The following is a 19,426-nucleotide window of genomic DNA, read 5'->3' on the forward strand; positions in this document are numbered from 1 at the left end:
TCCCTCCCTCAGTGTGAGTGTAGGCCAGATATAGAGAAGGACTTTCAAAAATAGCATATGGAAAGGGAGAAATAGTAACTTTAGACTGGAAAAAACTTGGCAAACACTACCTTAACCAAGTGCTCAATCCTAACATTCCTGGCAATAAATCATATGAATAGCATGTGCTTCCCTCATATGAAAGGAAGAGAATACCATTTCTCTCTCTCTCTCTCTCTCTCTCTCTCTCTCTCATACACACACACACATAAACACACACATCAGTGTGTCTGCACCATTCCGGTGGCCCAAATGTTTGCACTGTGCAGCAAAGGAACACTGCAACAGCGGCCCAGCCAGAATAATGCGCTTGCCAGGCTGTCCTGTCAGATGTAAGCAGGCCTTGGGCTCCTGGACCACTCAGACTCAAACGTCTGAGCTCCCCAGGGGAATCCGAACCCTCAGGAAGCAGGGAAACTGAACTCTGGGAGTTCCATGTTTTGAAGCATCTTTGTCCAAAAGTTTTAAGTCCCCCTTCGCTTGCTGAGTGACAATACCCCCCAGAAAGTTCACGCAGACTTGTTTCTTTGTGGGTCCCATTCTGGGAAAGCATCTTATTCAAAATTTTCTAGATCTGTCTCCAGAGTCTTAGACAAGCCAGTGCCTACCATCTCCACTTCTCCCCTTCTGGGCTTTCTCCCCACTTCGTGATGATTGCATCCAATGTGGAAAAGTATTTGATATAGTCAGTGGTGAGGCCAAAGTAGGTAGTGCGTAGAATGGGTAGGGTTAGGAGTTGGAGGGCTGTGGGATACAATATTCCAGGAATGGAAGGAGACTTTTTTTTTTTCTTTTTGCAAGCTTCATACTTAAGATGAAACTATAAACATCATTATTAGGGAAAAATAAGCAGGTTGTGGATGGCAAGTACATATGAAATCAGCACTATAAAAATTTCTGAAGTACATGGGGCGCCTAGGTGGCTCAGTGGGTTAAGCCGCTGCCTTTGGCTCAGGTCATGATCTCAGGGTCCTGGGATCGAGGCCCGCATCGGGCTCTCTGCTCAGCAGGGAGCCTGCTTCCCTCTCTCTCTCTGCCTGCCTCTCTCTCTGCCTACTTGTGATCTCTCTCTGTCAAATAAATAAATAAAATCTTTAAAAAAAAATTTCTGAAGTACATGAATTAATGAGGCTATAAATAACTTTAGGCATGTAAACTCATAGATAATTGTCTGATACCAGTGTTTACCTTTGGGAACAGGGACAAAAGGCTCAGTTTTGGGTGTAACATCTCAGCTCTTACAAGAATGTTTTCTCTTCCAACTCTTGCACTTTCTCAATCCTAGATATCTTGCTCACTCTTTGTTGTGCCTTTGTCTAGATCTCCTGATCCCCCCCAACAATGCTTCTCCAAACTGCTTAAGCTTCTTAAACTATTCAAGTATTGCCATCCTAGACTGATTCACTTTTTTTTGAGGCTCAGTTTTTCTCCCTAGTTCAATTAACCATCCTTACAATCATCTCTATCCTCTTTGTCCCTCACATTTCTTAGTCTTAGTAGTAAAGAAAAGCCTATACCAGTTTACATCCTTTTATTCAGAATTATCATAATGTTAAAATATTCCTTTGAATGCTTATGATCCATAACTCAGAAGATTATTAATGTTTCTTTTAATCAGCCCCTAAAGAACTAGATGGAAGTGGGAAAAGGAAGAACAGTGGGATATTCACAGAACCTACAAAATTTTCAGGATGGCAATACATCTGTGAAAAATAACAGTCCTAGACAACAACATCAGATTCTTTTCATTTTTTTATTAATTACAGCACAGAGAAGAGGGGCAAAAATGTTTAAAGAAATTTGTGTTCTTTAGTCAAAGGGTTGGTTTCACACCAACAGAAAAGAAAAACAGATGAGTAAGCTCTAGGTCTTCATTTCTCTTTCTTTCTCTTACTCTCAGGGCAGACTGAAAGGCAAAAAGAAAAATGTAAGTACTGTTTGCAAAGCGGTATGAGTTTTTGAAATCTATTCAAATGAATGTTGAATTGCTTTGATTGTCTTCCTGCAATTTCCACTAAAGAAAATCATTCAGCCTGTCCTGGACTCTGAATTCTTCTCTTGGGCTAGGGAAGAGGACACACCAATAATATTGTAAAGTCTTCCCTTCGTCACTGGTGTCATCATCTCCTCAGGCTTCAAAGTCCCAAGCTTTTCATCATCACTTCTCAGAGTCACTTGATTAACACCTACTTCTTACCTAAATTAATTACCAACAAAACAAGTGTTTTCTCAAAGTTAGACCTTTCAGAAGAAAATCTTGCCATTTAGTATGAAAACAAAACTACATCTTGAAAAGATCAAACTCACAGGACATACAAAGTTGCTTCCTCACTTGAATGCATGATCTGTAGGTACTACCAGGTGGGCAAAGAGCAAGTGAAATCTCACAGTGGGGACACACCTCATGTCAGTTTGGAAAATATGAAAATAATTGATGCTAGAAAATAGCTGGACAATCTGATTTAAAAAAGAGAATCGATACTCTCTTTTTTAATTTCCCCCAAAATATGACAACAAAAGGGGGTGAAATATGTTTATGTTCAAACATTTAAATTTTAAAGTGGGCCTTAGTAGCAAGTTATTCACTATAAAGTGCAAGTTCATATAAGGTAGGTCTGTCATACTCTTCAATGAAATTAGTCTTCTACTGGACTGTTAGATTGAACCATTCAACTGTTTTTTACCTTAAAAAATGCACTTTCATATGGTCCAGCCTGATACCTAAAATGCCCACTGCAAAACCACTGCTCAGTTGAATGGTTCTGTCTACTGTGTCCCATTAGGTCAGAATGGGATACTGGCTAACTCTCAAGCTTTGGTTTGAATTTTGAATTGTGGATCCACCTCTCAAGAGCTGGGTTGTCCTTGTAAATTATGGAACCCATGTCTATCTGTGCCTTCATTTTCTCATCTGAAAAATGTGAAAAATAATGACACTCAATTTAGGCAACTATTCTGAGAATGAAATAAGTTAGTATATATAACGGTCTTAAACATGACTAGTACTGGTCTATGGGGCTCTTGGCAAATGGTTGTCAATATTTGCCATTTTAATAGCAACTATTATAATTACTTTTTAATTTTTTTATAATTACTTTTTTAAAACAGAAATTCAAAGTATAGTTACCTGAGATGTTTGTGATGATGTTCTTTTAGGCTAAGGCAGCTTGAGCGGCAGCAACAAGTTTTGGACCCTGAATACAGAGAAATGACAGATTTGGGGAAAGTGTAAGCATCACTATTACAATAAAAAGTTAACATTTATACAGCCACTTGTGATTACAAACTAATTTTACATGAATCCCATTCTTTAATTCTAGTTTAGTACCAGAATCTCTACAAGGAAGCTTACTGACATCCATTGTTCCCAAAGGAATAAAAACATCACCCTCGAGTCAGAGGGAAAATATTAAATGATTCAGACACTTAAATAAATTTCCTCCATTAAGCTACAACATCAAACTCAGATTAAACCCAATCACAAACCAGCACTTTTCAAGAACTTGTTTCAATAAATTGATATTTTCGTTCAAAGACTAGAGCCTTACAAATATTTCTATCTATATTCATAAACATCACAACCTTGGAAAAAGAATAAATACTAGGAACATCTACTGATATGCTCCAGTGCAATAGGAGGTAAAAAATGAGAGACATTTAAGTAATTTTGTCAGATAATTGTGTAATTCTCTGTATAACTGGAATAAGATTCTGGTCCTGAATGTACTGTGTCCTTTGGATATATAACCCCTAAGCCGTGGCCAGATCAAATGCAACAAGAAAGGAAATTAGCCATATTGCCACGAAGAGATTCCAGTACCTCCTCAGCGAAGCAGCCCTCTTTGTTATCAGCTGCGCAGCACTTGTCCACAAAGGCTCCAAAATCCCCCATAACAGCTTTCAGTTGTTCTTCAGTTGCCTTGGGTTTGTGTTTCAACAGCTCAACAAGTGCACTGTATTTGAATGAAAACAAAACAACAGCAACAAAAATCAGGAAAAAGGTTGCCTTACATAAAGAAAGACATGGAATGAGTAAATCACAGGATTAAAAGGCACAGTGTAGGGAATAGAGTCAATGGTACTGTAGTAATGCTCTTTGGTGGCAGACGGTATCTACACTTATGGGGAGCACAGCATAATGTACAGGCTTGTCGAGTCGCTATGTTGTACACCTGAAAATAATTTAACATTGTGTGTCAAATATGCATCGATTTTTTTAAAAAGGGAAAGAGAAAAACGGAGATGGTAAAGATAGCTGTATTATTGTTCAAGTTTGTAAGTCTTAGAGCCAGGCAACTCTGAGCTTGAGGCCCAAGCTTGCCACTATACGATTTAATATTCTCATTTGCTTAATGAGGAGACTAAAAGCCATCTTCATAGGGTTGGTGGAAGGATCAAATGAGATAATCAATGTCAACTGTTTGACATATGTAATATCAATAAATCTCAATAAGTCAATAGTCAGTAAGTCTTGTCAGTAAGTCTCTAGGAAGGATATGTCATTGCATTTATACATTATTCAAATTTTAGAAGCTATACCATATTAAAAAGAAAAAAGTTTATACCATAGTGAATTGAATTTTCTAGTGATTTAAGAGCTAAAACTGATTCTTAAAATAAATCAGAGGAGCAGAAAAACCATGAGAGACTGTGGACTCTGAGAAACAAACTGAGGGTTTTGGAAGGGAGAGGACTGAGAGGATGGGGGAGCCTGCTGGTGGGCGTTAAGGAGGCACGTACTGTGTGGAGCACTGGGTGTGGTGCATACACAATGAACCTTGGAACACTGAAAAAAATATAATGAAATTAAGATTTTTTTTTTTTAAAAAAGCTTAATTCTCTTGCTAGACTCCATTTAAAAGTTTCTAATCTGAAAGTTTTTATATTTGGTCCATGAAATTTACCCCATTTAGTTAATACTGGGAAGGCCATAGGTAATAAAATCATCTAAACTTATGTGAGCTGGTGGTTCTAGTTCCTTGACATCCACAGAGATAATATAGTGCTAGAGAGAGAAGGGTTTTGCAATATTATTCATAAGTCTATGGCTATGATTAGAACCCCCAAGATGATATCATATGGTGCTAAATTTCATGCACTTGTAACCCCTATTGACAGCAATAGGGTGTACAGCCTCAGAACTCATTTTTCTAGATGTTTTTCATCCAACTTGCATTCTCAAAAGTTGTATGTTGAGGATATGCCTTGTCTGTGGGTTGCCATAGAACAAACTTAAAATAATCATTCATGCCTAGAAATATATTCCCCTATGATTTCTACTAACTAATTTGACATTTGCACAAATCCATCAGTTAATTGTTCAACTTTTTTTACTGGACTTTTCTTAAGACCTTATTCCACTCTAGCCACAAGACCATTCTGAATGATTTGTAGGGAAGATTCCAATATAGAAGTTTATTGCTAAGAAAACAAAAAGCTATAAATTTTATTCTTGACATTTGTATCAGCTTACTAATAAGATCAATACTTAAATACTATTTTCCAAAAAAATATAATCACTACTTCAGAAAAAGTTACACATTTCAATGTACAATTCTCACTCTCAAGACTCTAAAAGCTTATAGTAATGAAATACTACTCACGATTGTTTCTTCACTTGTTTCTCAGCATCGGGAAGTGTGCATAAATCTGCATGGAAGGTGAATGTTTCAGCATTAAACTCTTTGGGAACATATGTCTCATCGCCTGCCAGAGCAGAAAAGCATGGTCGTCTGTTCACCAAGGACTCCGAGCAGCATTTGGTGACTCTATCACTCACTGGGGTCTTCTCATGCAATACGCACAATCGGTTCAGGACCAGGGACAGCTGAAGGACAGTGCAGGAAAGCAGACATTCAAAAGAAAAATAACAATAGTTTTCCCTTTACTTTCCAATGGACCAAAGACATATTATATTTTACCTAGCAATAGTGAATCCAAGGTCGATTGGAGGAAGTGATTTTGTTTCACTTTAGAACTACAGATAATGAGGGACTTTTTAAAGTATGTTCTCTTTATGTCTACATTTTATATCTTTATGATATTCTATCTAAAGATATTCTCTTTATATCTACATTTTAATAATTCACTTGAGAAAATAATTGATTTAAATAATTTTATGTGAGTCCTCAGATATGTACAGGAGTGGGAAGGAAACAGTCTTATACAGACACACATTTTTAAGAGACCCCAAAGAATATAAAAGTTTTTTAAGTTCCAGGATGAAACATTGAAAACTCATGGAATTTTGGTCAATTTATCATTTTGGGGATCTTGGACAAATCTTCATTCAGGACAATAGAGGTGACCAAGTCCTGGGTGCCACTACCAAATACACACACATGCACGTGTATGCGCACACATGTTAGTTCACCCCTGTTTCTGAAAGTTAGCTTCGTCCATATCTAAAGGCAAAAATTCATCATTATTAACTTATTATACTTGAAAGACTTACATAATCTTCAGCACAGGACATTCTTTCTGTTTCGGGTTTGGTACAACACCTGGTGCCCACATTTCCTAGTTTTCTTGAGACCTCCACAAGAGTTGGAGTTGACACTTGAGGGAGTTTCTTGGTGTAACGAACTAAGAGCCTGGAACAAAATTGCTCACATGTTTTCATGTTTTCTCTAATATAGCAGATCAAGCAGAGAACACTTAGCCAAAATTAACTAAAATAACTATCCATTCATAAAATCCCCTTTGTCTCCAGGTTGGTTGAATAGTATAGGGGAAGACCTTGTCCTGAGTAACTAGTTAAGCTTATCTTTGTTTCCACCTGTGCTGTATCATTCTAGGAAAGTAACTTATTATAATTCAGTGATATTAATATATTTATTTATTGCTTCTTTCTTTCCATAAAACCTACTGGGGTCTTAATATATATCAGCACCCTGCTAAATTTGAAAGGTAGTTATAAGTTTTCTCATCTATAATACGGGAAAAGTTGTATCTGACTCATAAGCATGGTGCAAGTATTAAATTAAAATAAATCAACCTGGCATGGGACCCAGCACATAATAATCACTTACTAAGAATTCCAATCACCACTGAAAGTCATTTATGGCTACAATCTGCTCAAGGGAAGAGATGATATCTGGTTCACTGTTGTTACACCTAGCACCCACAGTTGGAAGAGTGCTAACATATGTAAACCAAACAATAAATATCGACTGAATAGATGTGTCTCTTATCTTTATCTCCACAGATAAGGCTCTATGTGGATCAGGACATTAGTCCATCAGCTTATATATTACTTCTTGAGCTACTATTATTTAAAGCCTACCACTTCCTCCTTTGTAAAGCATTGCTACATTTTGTTTGCCCGTAAGCTATTCCTTAACCTTCAAGGGGCATCCTCATTTCCTACATTCCATGATTTGCTGTTTTCCTTTTCAATCTCAAGAGGCCAGTTTTTTAAACTGCACTCAAATATAGGCCTCTCCTTCCCATTAATCATTTTCTCTCTCCCCTTCTAGTCTTTCTTGATGGAGAGAGATTAGAAGGCTATAATGTATTTTTGTGATTAAAATTTCCATGATAGGTGGTATATATATTAAGTCTTAAATAATTACAACTTGACCAAGGAAAAAAACAACTGATAAACAAAAATACTTACGCATTTTGGAAGCCATACTCTCCAAGTTTTTCAAAAAGTTCACAGTTTACTTTGACTAAATTCTGAGGCTCTTCCACAAGAGGTTTAAATTCGTCAAGCTGAAAGATAAAAGAATTGTGTCAACAGAATTCCACCTGAGCACCGCACACAGGTTCTTTTTCACGACTGCAGGCAGAATGAGATCCTTCCTCCTTCTGCCCAAAGCCATGTAAATAGATCTTTGATATCAAATCTATCACAATATGTCCAAACTGTTTATTTGGCAAGGGTGTATAGTATAAGAGATTAAGACTACTCAGGCTCTGAACTGTGACTGCTGGTGTCCGAGCTGGGCCATCCAACTCATTTTCTAACTGTGTAATTACACCTCCCGTATTTCCAAGCTTCAGAACCCTCTCTGTTAAAATGAGAATTAACAAAAAAGAAAGGAGAAAAGGAAAAATAAAGAAAGAAAATGGGGATAAAGATGGTATTCACCTTTAGAATTGTTCTACAAACCATTTGAGTTAATGAAATTAAAACAGTGCCTGGTAGGTAATAAAAGCTTAGTAAATGATAACTATGGCTATATCGTTATAATTAAGCCAGCTCTCCAGTTGGATTCTGAGTTCTCTGAGATAAGAGATTTTACCTTGGTCATAGGCTCCAGTATGGTGCCCGGTGTATAGTGAGTTCTGGATAGAGGAAAGAATAACTTCCCTGTGATTCTAAAGTTTGGAAACCACTATATATGCTGGGAGTGTTAAATAGCTTAAACATGTTAAAATCCTCTTTAAAGCATAGCTAAATATGGCCCAAATCCTCAAGGTTTCCCTTCCTTACTTCATGTCTTATAAAGCAATTTCTACACTTTTTCCCCCAGATCTGAAAATATTCTAAATGAATAGATTTCATAATCATCCTTAAGATGCTAATTCTTGATATTTGATAAATCTTGGGATCTGGTTAACTTTGTATCTAAGCTAAGTCTCTTAACTTACAATTCAATTTATCTTATTTTGTCCTCAGGAGCATTAAAAAAAAAAGAAAAAGAATGATCAAGATTTGTGAAATTAGAGATTGCTCCCTTCAGATCTTTCCTTTCTTGGCTCTTCTAGGTCTTACTAACCATTCTATTCAGAGTTATTTTTCCTGTAAGGTTTAAAAGCACAGGATTGAAGCCATGTCAAGAAAAGATCTAAATTGCACTATGTAGCAATTCACATGCTTGGATTACTTCTCTTTCTCATTATTAAGGATCATGAGCGGGAGCGCTACACTGTTTCCCACTAAGGAACCTACCACTTTGCCATAGCAACTAGGAGGATCAGCGGTGGCACAACACTTCTCCAGAGTGGCTTCATATTCCTTGGCAAGTCTCAACAGCAAAGAGACAGAGTATTCAGGATGCCTTCTTGAATATTCATACAAAAACCTAGTTCAGATGAAAATAAAATAGATTTCATTGGGCAAATGAGCAAGAAAGATCAAATAACTCACCTCAAGAGTGACTCGTATCCCAAAGGTCTGAATTTGACTAGACCTCATGCAGGGAAGCTTAATGGCTAAGGGGTTGCAGTTCAGAATTAAAGCAGGTTACCTGCGTTCAAATCCTGCCTGTGGCACTTAGTTTGCTATATCACCTCAAGCAACTTGTTAAAACCATCACAACCTTAGTTGCCTTCTCTGTAGCACGTGGATGATAACAGTACCTGTCTCATAAGATGGTTTGCGGGAAATACATGACATGATCTTTATAAAGTACACGCTGTGTGGCACATATTAAATGTTTGATGAGTGACACCTGATATTATTATGTATATTTTTTGTAACTTGGACTATACCTCAAAAGGGTTCTGATAAATAAATAGAGATGTATTCTTGAATTTTTCTTTTTCCTCTTTATAGGAGGGAAATCTTGAAGGGTACGCGATTTTGTGAAATATATAGCAACATTACACTATTATAATCCAACAATAAGAATGCAAAGTTTATCACCACACTTACTGATTACATATAATCACTTATTTTGTCACTTAATTTCATGTTGCCTTGCCATGCTACTGTACTCCTGGTCTGTTCAACCAAATATAAGATACGTGGTAGCAGACCGCAAAATTCCTCTTATACTTCCTTATATAGATAGATAAATGGGAGGTAGATAGATACAGAAATACAGTGATGTAAAGATGTACTACATATACTCACACATATCTATTATAGTAAGTTCAAGGAATACTCTTTGAAGGAATAAATAAATAAATAATATGTTCATAATTAATGTATAAAAAAAATATTTCTACAGTATTCCCAAAAATATCCCAGAAAATGAATGGGGTCAGAATAAAGATAGAAACTTCTCTATTCTCTTCTCTACTGACTGAGTTTTTGCCTTAAGCATGTATTAATCTATAATAATTTTTTAAACTAATCAATTTTCCCTCAAAATTTAAAAGCTAGGAGAGGGAAGGATAAAGAAGCATTGTAGACAACATGGAAATTGTAGCAATGTCAAAGGAAAGCCTAGTTTATCTTTCCAAATCCCGAGACCATCTAAAAACTATGGAAGGATTATTCCTTATCCACTTACGTGCCCAGGAACACATCTTTTGCCTCCTGATAGTTTTTGCAAACCTCCTTATCTTCAACAAAATCAGCAGCTAATGGGGTCAGGTCACCAGGCAACTCATCTCTTTCCACCTCTGCAAGGCACTGGGATTTTTCCAACAAAGGCTTATCACAGCATTCCTTCAGTTTAGTGGAGATTGAATCCTGATTTTCACACATGTACTTGGCCAGATCCGCCTATAAGCAAGTCGATAAAAATTTTTCAATGTAAACGGACATCACTGCACTTTCTCCCCAGATCTTTATTATGTTGGCAAAATATGTTTACTGTGTTCTAAGACCATACATATACCAACATGACTTCTATAAATACTTTCAGTTCACGTTCCTAAGACTAGGGACTCAGAACTACTAAAATATTGTCAATTGATTACAAAAGACTGGTCAGTAACAGGGAGCCATCTCAGTTATTATTAGTTTTATACTTTGACTGTCAAGTCATTTAAGGTTCTAAATTAAAACTCAGTACTATTTTTCCAAATAGTCCCCTCATGCATTTTGAAACCAAATAACTAAATAAAATGTGAGAGATCTTTGAAAAATTAGTCAAAGGCCCATAGTCACAGGCCCCACTTACGCATGTAAAATTTTTGTCTTAAATTTTTCAGAAAGTATTCTGAGAGATTAAGATGCTGGTATTTGGTCATATTTTTAAATTTGGAAAAAAGTGATATCATGCTAAATATGTGTATAGTTAACACAGATGGTTAACTAAGAGAGAATAAAAAGGTGGAAAATACATAATTTCCAAAGATCTCTTTAGGTGGTAGCTCTTCTCCAACCACCCCCTCCCAAAAATGTCTGCTTAGAAATCTCCCTTGGTAGGTGCTGTCAGTGTAAGCCTTTGTCCTCACAATATGACTGAAAGGGTTACAAATTAGTGAATGTCTATGTCAGATCATTTAGTGAGTGGGATAGCCAGGTTTAAAAAAAAAAAAAAAAAAAAAAAAAAAGGTACCACAAGGCAGGGAAAGAATTGAGCAGATGAGACATAGAAAACAATCTCAACCCACTGTCGGCCCCATGGATAATACAAAGCAAATTCATCCTACCAGCTGAGGCCCGTAAGTTACTAACAGAGCAGACTGTGGATTCTTTACCCTGTCATCTGCACATTCAAGAAGGTCACCATGGCAGCATTCCTTGTGGACTTTGGTAAGATCTGTCACCAACTTGGAAACCTCTGCAAAGTCAGCTTTGGGGAATTTCTGGCTCAGGCGAGCTACTGACCTAAAATGAAAATTCCCCTTGTGAAAACATGATTAACATGCAACAGTTTATGTCAAAGTATTAGGAAAATAATACTCAAAACAAGAAAATTCATGATAAAATAACATATAGATATAATTTATAAAAATCCATTTGTTCTTATTTTAATGCTAGTTCTGAACCACATGGTTATCTGAGAGCAAAATGTTTCCTTAGGTCACAACTAGCTATTGTAAGGGTGTGTGTGGTGGATAGAAGTCCAGCAATTCATGAAAGCGGAAATCAAAGAGAGATTCTAGAAGGGGCAACATGTGGAGAGCCATCCGGTTTGAAGTCCAGACCTGACTTCTAGATGTGGTTGTGTCACTCATTAGCAGTGGGACACTAGGCAAGTTACGTAGCCTCTCTGAACCTCAGCCTCTCCACGGTCATGACAGCATGCTACACTGAAGGACTGAGGTGAGGACTAAATCAGTCAATCTGTATGATTGACTGAATGAACCAAGACATTGATCCAGCGAGGCATCTAAGCCTCCTGCCAACAGGGAGAAGGCCAATATCCACATGCTTTCCCAAATCATGTCAACATTTCCTCCATCGGATCAAAGTTCCTTCTTCCCCCAAACCAATCACAACCTGTTCAACTGCATTTCGTTTCATGTTGGGGGTGTTTTGTTTACTGATTTAGTTAGTTGATCTTGGTGGCATGGGGGTAGGGATGGCCAGCAAAGATAGCTCAAACGATGGTTTCTGGAGAGCTTAGAATGTCTGCTATTTTCATTTTATCTCTTGTCGCTGTTGATTCATTGTTGATTAGCAAGTGAGGGATGGGGAAGGGGATTTCTCTTGGCTTAGAAATTGAAGGACGCTCCTAGAACCAGTGAAGGAATATAAAAACAGAGACCCAGACAAAACCAAGGGATTAACAACAGACTAGAGCTATGAGAAAATGAGGACTAACCCTGATGGCTAGATTAATTACCAGAACATAAAAGGAAAAACATTTCCAGATAATTGGTGTTGTTTGGGGGAATCAAATTAAGGAGAAGACCCTGATAACTGCTCTATAGAAAGAGTGGATCATTAGAATAAGGTCCCTAGTCTTTCTAAAAAAGTGAAATTTAAAATATTGTCCTAGAAGGACAAAAAAAAAGATACCTTCTAAATTCTGTGACCACCTAGAAAAAATGTGATAAAAAATAATGAGGAATGGTCACTGATGCTCAGATTTTCACCACTGTCAAATTTCTACATTTTAAACAACCAGGAAGATGTATGTGAAAGTACCTCCATAAAATGCCATATAAATGTACATTTTTGTCAACTGAACCATAACCACTTACATCATTATAAAGATTCAAACTAAGTTTAAAATACCATGCTTTGAAGGCTCTATCTCCGAATTTCTGGAGGCTGGCACACTTGAATCTTTCTTTGGCAGATGAAACCAGTACTTTTTCCCTCAAAGCCTCCGTCTGCAAAAAGAAATTATTTGGGAGAAATTAGAAAAGGAAAGTTCTATGCAAAGCACTCCCTCATAAGTTCAGATAAGACTGTGCCGAATTAAAATTTAAAGAGATAATTTACACCTAAATTCCCAAGCCACCGGCTATTAGCAAATAATTATTTTGCTATACAGGGAGAGCAACCTCAGTCTGGTCCTAGTGGAAAACTCTAGGTAGTTAAGAACCAGAATAGACACATCACCAAGGAAAAGGGCGCTGACAGGAAATGTGGAAGAGAGTCCACTAATACCCCAGAAAATATAGCTTTGCTGAGTTCTCAGTTTTGCATATAATTTATCTCAACCCCTCCTCCACCAACTCTCACAATTCCCTAGAGTAGGGAGGAATGCTTTTTTGACCATGTAAAGGAGTTTGTATCAGAGACACAAATTCCCTAAATCTAGCCATGAGATGCTCAAAGGTTTGATGAGAATCGGTCCTCCCGTTCCCCTGCACAATACCTTGGGTGTCAGACAGGCAGCCTTATCCGCAGCTTGGCAGCATTCTGCAAAAACTCCTTTGTATTGCTGAGCATAGTAAAGGAGTTCCGGGGCATAAAAGTAAGGATGTCTTCTGGCAACTTCGTACAGGTATCTACATTTTCAAAAAGAAAAACGGGCAGTCATGTTTCTATAGCAAACAGTGGTATGGGAACAACTGTAATCAACATTCTCACCTAATTTACCAGCTAATCTCAATATGTACATGACGACCTTGCCTTGGTCATTCTGAAAGTCAGTGAAAGGTTGAACTTCTATATATAAATTATGTCCGGACATATATATGTTTTATATATATGTACACATATATACACACACATAGGTCTAAAATAGTTAAACTTTGGTGATGCAATGTTGTTGACTAAAATGAAATCAATTCTGAGAATAACTAAATATATATCTTCATCATATTTTATCACAGACCAATCTCTCCATTTTTGTTTTGTTTGTTTTTTACAGATATGCCCTACTTCAACGAACTCTAAAAGCTCTTTGATCCCATTTTTTTCATCCTGGATAATTTTGTAGTATCAGATCTTACTGCTTTGAAAATTTTCAGAATAAAAGCTTCAAAGCGTTCATGTCAAGAATATTTTTTACTATAGTAACGGCTATAAGTCTTGAACTTTTTTCATAATTTTTTATTTTGAAACATAAAAATCAGATGACTTACTTTCCCAGAAACTTCTGTTCACTTTCCTGAAAGGCAGTGCACATGGCCTCAGCGTCTGGGGTCACCAGCAGAGGGAAGCCTGGGTTATCATCTTTGTGGGTCAGGAAGCACTCGTTTCTCTCAGGCTCCTGTTTCTCACAGCAGTCAGCCAGCTCGCCATACTTTTCACGAAGAGAAGCAACTGTACACAGTTTGTCTCCAAAGAGAGTGTGCTAGGTGGAAGAAAGCAGGCTTCAGGTCACCGGGGGATATTTTATTTTCTTTGTACCCAGAGAGCAGTATAAAAAATTGAAAGTATCGGTAAACCTTGGTTAGGAAATCATATACACATATACTTTTTTCTCAGGGTTAGAGAGTTTCCCTTGATTTGACCATGTATGGGACTTTTGTAAGAATTGACCGCCACCTGACTACTTAGGGTGGGTAGGGCAGAAGGGCAACACAAAAGAATGAACATGGCACTTATTTCTACGTAATGCTACAGGTTAGGAGAGCTGATAAAAAAAAAAAAAATGAAGGGAAAATAATCCTCTAAGTAGCAAGTGAATTCACAGTAGGGAAGAAAGTATTCAGATAGTTTCTCATTTGATCTGCTCCTTTCTGAAAGGTCCAACTTTTAAGTAGATGCTATTCAAAAACTGAAGAGTAACACAATTTACTGTATATTAATTATTATGTAAAATGTAGATCTTTTTTATTCTAGAAACATTTGCCTCAAAACACATTCCATTAAATATATTCTTTCTGTCCCTATTAATTTTTTATTATAAAAGTAATTGGCTCTTCAGGGAAAATATACTGCTGAAGATAGAATTTATTAATTTTCTGAAAAATACATTTTTAAAAATTCATATTTATAGCCATAACTTTGTGTTAAAAGAATTGAGTTGAAGTACTGATTCTAACTGGACAGAAAGATAAATAGAGAGAAAGAAATAAAAGAGGGAGAGATGGGGGCACCTGGGTGGCTCAGTGGGTTAAAGCCTCTGCCTTCAGCTCAGGTCATGATCTCAGGGTCCTGGGATCGAGCCCCACATTGGGCTCTCTGCACAGCCGGGAGCCTGCTTCCTCCTCTCTCCCTGCCTGCCTCTCTGACTACTTGTGGTCTCTGTCTATCAAATAAATAAATAAAATCTTAAAAAAAAAAGAGGGGGAGAGATTTCAGTGATAAACACTGGCCTTGCCCTGGACAGGTATACACATGTTGAGTGGTGAGAGAAACATAAACCTCTCCTTGAATTCAACACCTACATGGAAATACCAAAAGTTCAAAGTCCTTCAAAATGAATAAATGCCTATTTTTTTATTCTATGTAAAAATATAACTATCCCTAAAATGAGGACTATATCACTGTACTATTATTTTACCTAAGAAACAAAATCAACACAGAAATCAGGTGAGCGTCTCCGGAAGTTAAAAACCACGCTCTCACCCTCTTCCACTGCTGGTGGGAATGCAAGTTGGTGCAGCCTCTTTGGAGAACAGTGTGGAGATTCCTCAAGAAATTAAAAATAGAGATTCCCTATGACCCTGCAATTGCACTACTGGGTATTTAACCCAAAGATACAAATGTAGTGAAAAGAAGGGCCATCTGTACCCCAATGTTTATAGCAGCAATGGCCACGGTCGCCAAACCGTGGAAAGAACCAAGATGCCCTTCAACGGACGAATGGATAAGGAAGATGTGGTCCATATACACTATGGAGTATTATGCCTCCATCAGAAAGGACAAATACCCAACTTTTGTAGCAACATGGACGGGACTGGAAGAGATTATGCTGAGTGAAATAAGTCAAGCAGAGAGTCAATTATCATATGGTTTCACTTATTTGTGGAGCATAACAAATAGCATGGAGGACATGGGGAGTTAGAGAGGAGAAGGGAGTTGAGGGAAATTGGAAGGGGAGGTGAACCATGAGAGACTATGGACTCTGAAAAACAATCTGAGGGTTTTGAAGGGGCGGCGGGTGGGAGGTCAGGGTACCATGTGGTCGGTATTAGAGAGGGCACGGATTGCACTGGGTATGGTGCAAAAATAATGAATACTGTTATGCTGAAAATAAATAAAAAATAAATTTAAGAAAATTAAATTAAAAAAAAAAAACACGCTCTCACTGTTAACCTCACTGAAAAGAAATCAAACCTCAGATTTTAAAAAGAGACTTTTACAAATCACAACTGTCCATTTAAATCCATTGTAACTGTTGTACGTGGTCTTCCTAAAGAAATGTTTCTAAACCTGTGAGTATAGCTGGAACATCTCAGCCATAGAAGAAACAAAGGCTATCCCCACTTCTGAGAGTCGCTTACAAATTAATAATTGAGGAAACAAAAGTGGCATTGTTTTTCCTTTGAAATGATCAGGATTACTTATAAGAAGAAGAAATAATACTCAAAATCAAAAGGTACTTACGAGGGATTTGCCGCAGTCGGCCCCTGACTGGTCAGCAGCACAACCCTTTGCAAACTCGGTCATTTCCTTTGCTAATTTCACATGGTCTTCAAATGGGCACTGCTGGAGATACTGAGAAAAGGCAACCAGCACCCTGAAACAAAGGACAAATATAAAAATGTAGCATGGGCCACGTGGGTGGTTCAGTCAGTTAAGCGTCAACCTTCAGCTCAGGTAGTGATCCCAGGGTCCGAAGATGGAGCCCAGTGTGGGGTTCTCTACCCAGCGGGAAGCCTGCTTCTCCTTCTCCCTTTACCCCTTCCCTTGCTTGTGCTGGTGTGCACTTGCTTGCTCTCGCTCGCTCTCTCAAATAAATAAATAAATAAAATCTTAAAAAAAAAAAAAAAAGAAAAATGTAACAAGGTGAAGTGTTCATATAAAGTATCTTGCTTTATATTACCTATATCTATATATTATATATTATATATATTTTATATATCTTGCTGGACAACAAACTGTGTCTGTATATGTTCTATATTTTATACATCTCACTATTAGCCAGACAGTCTATCCACATCAACTGTTATCTGAAGTCTAACCGGCATATGTGACTTTCTGAGCAAAGCGGACATGTATTTACAACATGTTTAAATACATGCGTGTGCCTGTCAGGAGATGTACAAACATAGAGCAGGCAAGTGAAATGTATTTTAAATAAATCTAATTATTAAGACTAGGGACATTACCTAGGTCCTTTGACTATTTAAAACCAAAAAAACCAAAGCCACACACACCTCTCACTTAATCGGGCTGTACCATGAGATTGGCCTTTAAAAAGTAAAATGTTTTCTCATTTTGTACCAGATCTAAAAATAGTAAAATGTTCTGAAGAAACTACATACCTCTTTGCTAGGTAAAGGAATTTAGTAAGTGAGCCGCAAAAGGAACCATATATTAAATTCTTTCTCATGCAGGTTATGGAAGAGTTCTGGAGCCACACTGTCCAGTACAGTGGCCAGTAGCCACATGTGGCTGCACAGGGTTAAATAAATCAAAATTAAATGCAACTTTAATTTCTGACCCTCAGCTGCACTTGCCACATTTAAAGGGTTCAATAGCCACATGTGGCCAGTGGCTGCCATATTAAACAGCACTGATGTAGAATATTTCCATCAATGCAGAAAATTCTATTGGATAGGATGGTTCTAGAAGATGGGCTCTGACGACAGGGGAATATAAGAACTTCAGAGTAATAACCAACACTATTAGGGACATTAAATTTGACTGTTGGGTTTTTTCTTTTTTTTTTTAACTTACAGGCCTTTGAAATGTTCTTCTCCCAAATCATTGTACCGATGAGCAATCTCACTCTGTTCTGGAGAGGAAAAAAGAAAAAACAAAACAGACTTACTTACATTCTGAAGAAAACAACTTAGTTATGATAGTACTTTTTGTGTTTCTCTCCATGTGACTTAGGTATTTATTTGCTCCAAAATACTGGCCTCGGATCCCTACAGAAAATCTTGGGTTGGTGGTGAACTACTTCTTCTGCATTAAAACAGATGAGTTATTCAATCACCAATGATACTATTTGAAAAATCATTAAAATTGTTAAATACTTATAGCTTTATATTCAAACTTGGATAAGATCTAATGTTCTTGCGTTGTCTATTAACAGCTTCTGAAAGGACATTCTAAAATGAAAAATATAAATACAAGTTCTATTTATAAGATTAGCAACACAGGTTTTTGTTTTTTTATAAATCAAGGTGCAGCCTTTGGGAATTGGAGCTATGAATTCTAACATCAACTATATTCTGCGGAGTTTGTCATTCTGCCTAAGTTCCTTCATGTGCAGAAGGAAGTTACAGCTACTAAGCAATTCTCACCTTTTTTTTTTCCACTTAGGATGTTAGAAATATATAAATAAGATAACTTCCGGGGCACCTGGATGACTCAGTCAGTTAAGTCTCTGCCACCTGCTCAGGTCATGATGGTCCCAGGCTGCTCAGTGGGGAGTCTGTTTCTCTGTCTGTCCCCCCGCTGGTGCTCTCTTTCTCTCAATCCCTCTGTCTCTCTTAAATAAATCAATAAAATCTTAAAAAAAAAAAAACTTCCTGAGGGATCACAGATGCAAAATATCATCACCATCTAGAAATGTATGCTAAAGGAAAATGCTTCTTTAAAGATGCAGGGTTTTCTAAAATTTTTTCTTACTAGGAAAATAAAGTAAAAGTTGAATAATAGGAAAATAGAATTCTTACGTGCTTCTCGACGAGTCACGCCCCTGGAATAAGCAGAGCTAAAGAGAAAGAGGAGGGAAATAAAAGTTACCCACTTCATTGTGCCAAAGGCTTGTGGGGTTGATAGAAAAGGTAAGAGGAACAGAGAGAAATTCGCACTAATATACTTCTTTAACCAATAATTGTAGATTATTAACCAGACTCATCTTTGTATTTCATTGGTCCCCGACTGATTACAAAATTCATATTATTCTTGCCAAAAAAACTGTTTGACTAAATCCGTTGCGTATGTTTGCCATTTGGAACTGTTTTCTCCACAAGACGACCTTGTCAATTCATTAGTTATGTAAAACATCTTATCAAATTTTACATAAGAGTTTAAACGATTTGTCTCTATTATTCATTACCATGTTCTTTAGCTGTGATTTACCATTTGACATTTTATTTTTTAATACTTGCAAAATTCTAACCAAACCAATGACTTAGCTTGGAAATAAGACTTCATAAAAAAGCTAAGCTCTGAACTGCATCTATTATTAACTCCAGTTATGCTTTTGTCAATAAATAATGAAAAATTCACATACACACATGAGGGCTTCCGTATCTTTTTCAGTCTCCTAAAATTGTTCTGTCTGAAAAA

General features: G+C 37.1%; 1 protein-coding gene across 1 annotated transcript; it reads right to left on the reverse strand.

Annotated features, from left to right (window-relative positions):
* Window positions 1–3,184: 3,184 nt before the first annotated feature.
* On the reverse strand, window positions 3,185–18,886 carry ALB (albumin). The gene is made up of 14 exons (XM_044223981.1): window positions 18,808–18,886; window positions 17,861–17,918; window positions 16,565–16,697; window positions 14,152–14,363; window positions 13,440–13,572; window positions 12,851–12,948; window positions 11,365–11,494; window positions 10,227–10,441; window positions 8,939–9,071; window positions 7,658–7,755; window positions 6,494–6,632; window positions 5,643–5,866; window positions 3,860–3,992; window positions 3,185–3,233 (listed from the first exon to the last, which is right to left on the reverse strand). The coding sequence occupies exons 1-14, from the start codon at window positions 18,884–18,886 to the stop codon at window positions 3,192–3,194; spliced, it is 1,827 nt and encodes a 608-aa protein (XP_044079916.1). The 3' UTR covers window positions 3,185–3,191.
* Between the last annotated feature and the right edge of the window lie 540 nt (window positions 18,887–19,426).

The sequence above is a fragment of the Neovison vison genome, chromosome 11 (assembly GCF_020171115.1).
Source record: "Neovison vison isolate M4711 chromosome 11, ASM_NN_V1, whole genome shotgun sequence".
Classification (NCBI taxonomy): Eukaryota; Metazoa; Chordata; class Mammalia; order Carnivora; family Mustelidae; genus Neogale; species Neogale vison.

What these genes read in the sequence shown, in the direction of transcription:
- ALB (XM_044223981.1), bottom strand. Translation starts at nt 18,886, where the DNA reads ATGAAGTGGGTAACTTTTATTTCCCTCCTCTTTCTCTTTAGCTCTGCT. An exon ending in TGTCCTGTGCTGAAGATTAT is followed by an intron (nt 5,867 to 6,493) that starts GTAAGTCTTTCA and finishes ACTGTCCTTCAG; the next exon opens with CTGTCCCTGGTCCTGAACCG. An exon ending in AAACAAGTGAAGAAACAATC is followed by an intron (nt 3,993 to 5,642) that starts GTGAGTAGTATT and finishes ATTCAAATACAG; the next exon opens with TGCACTTGTTGAGCTGTTGA.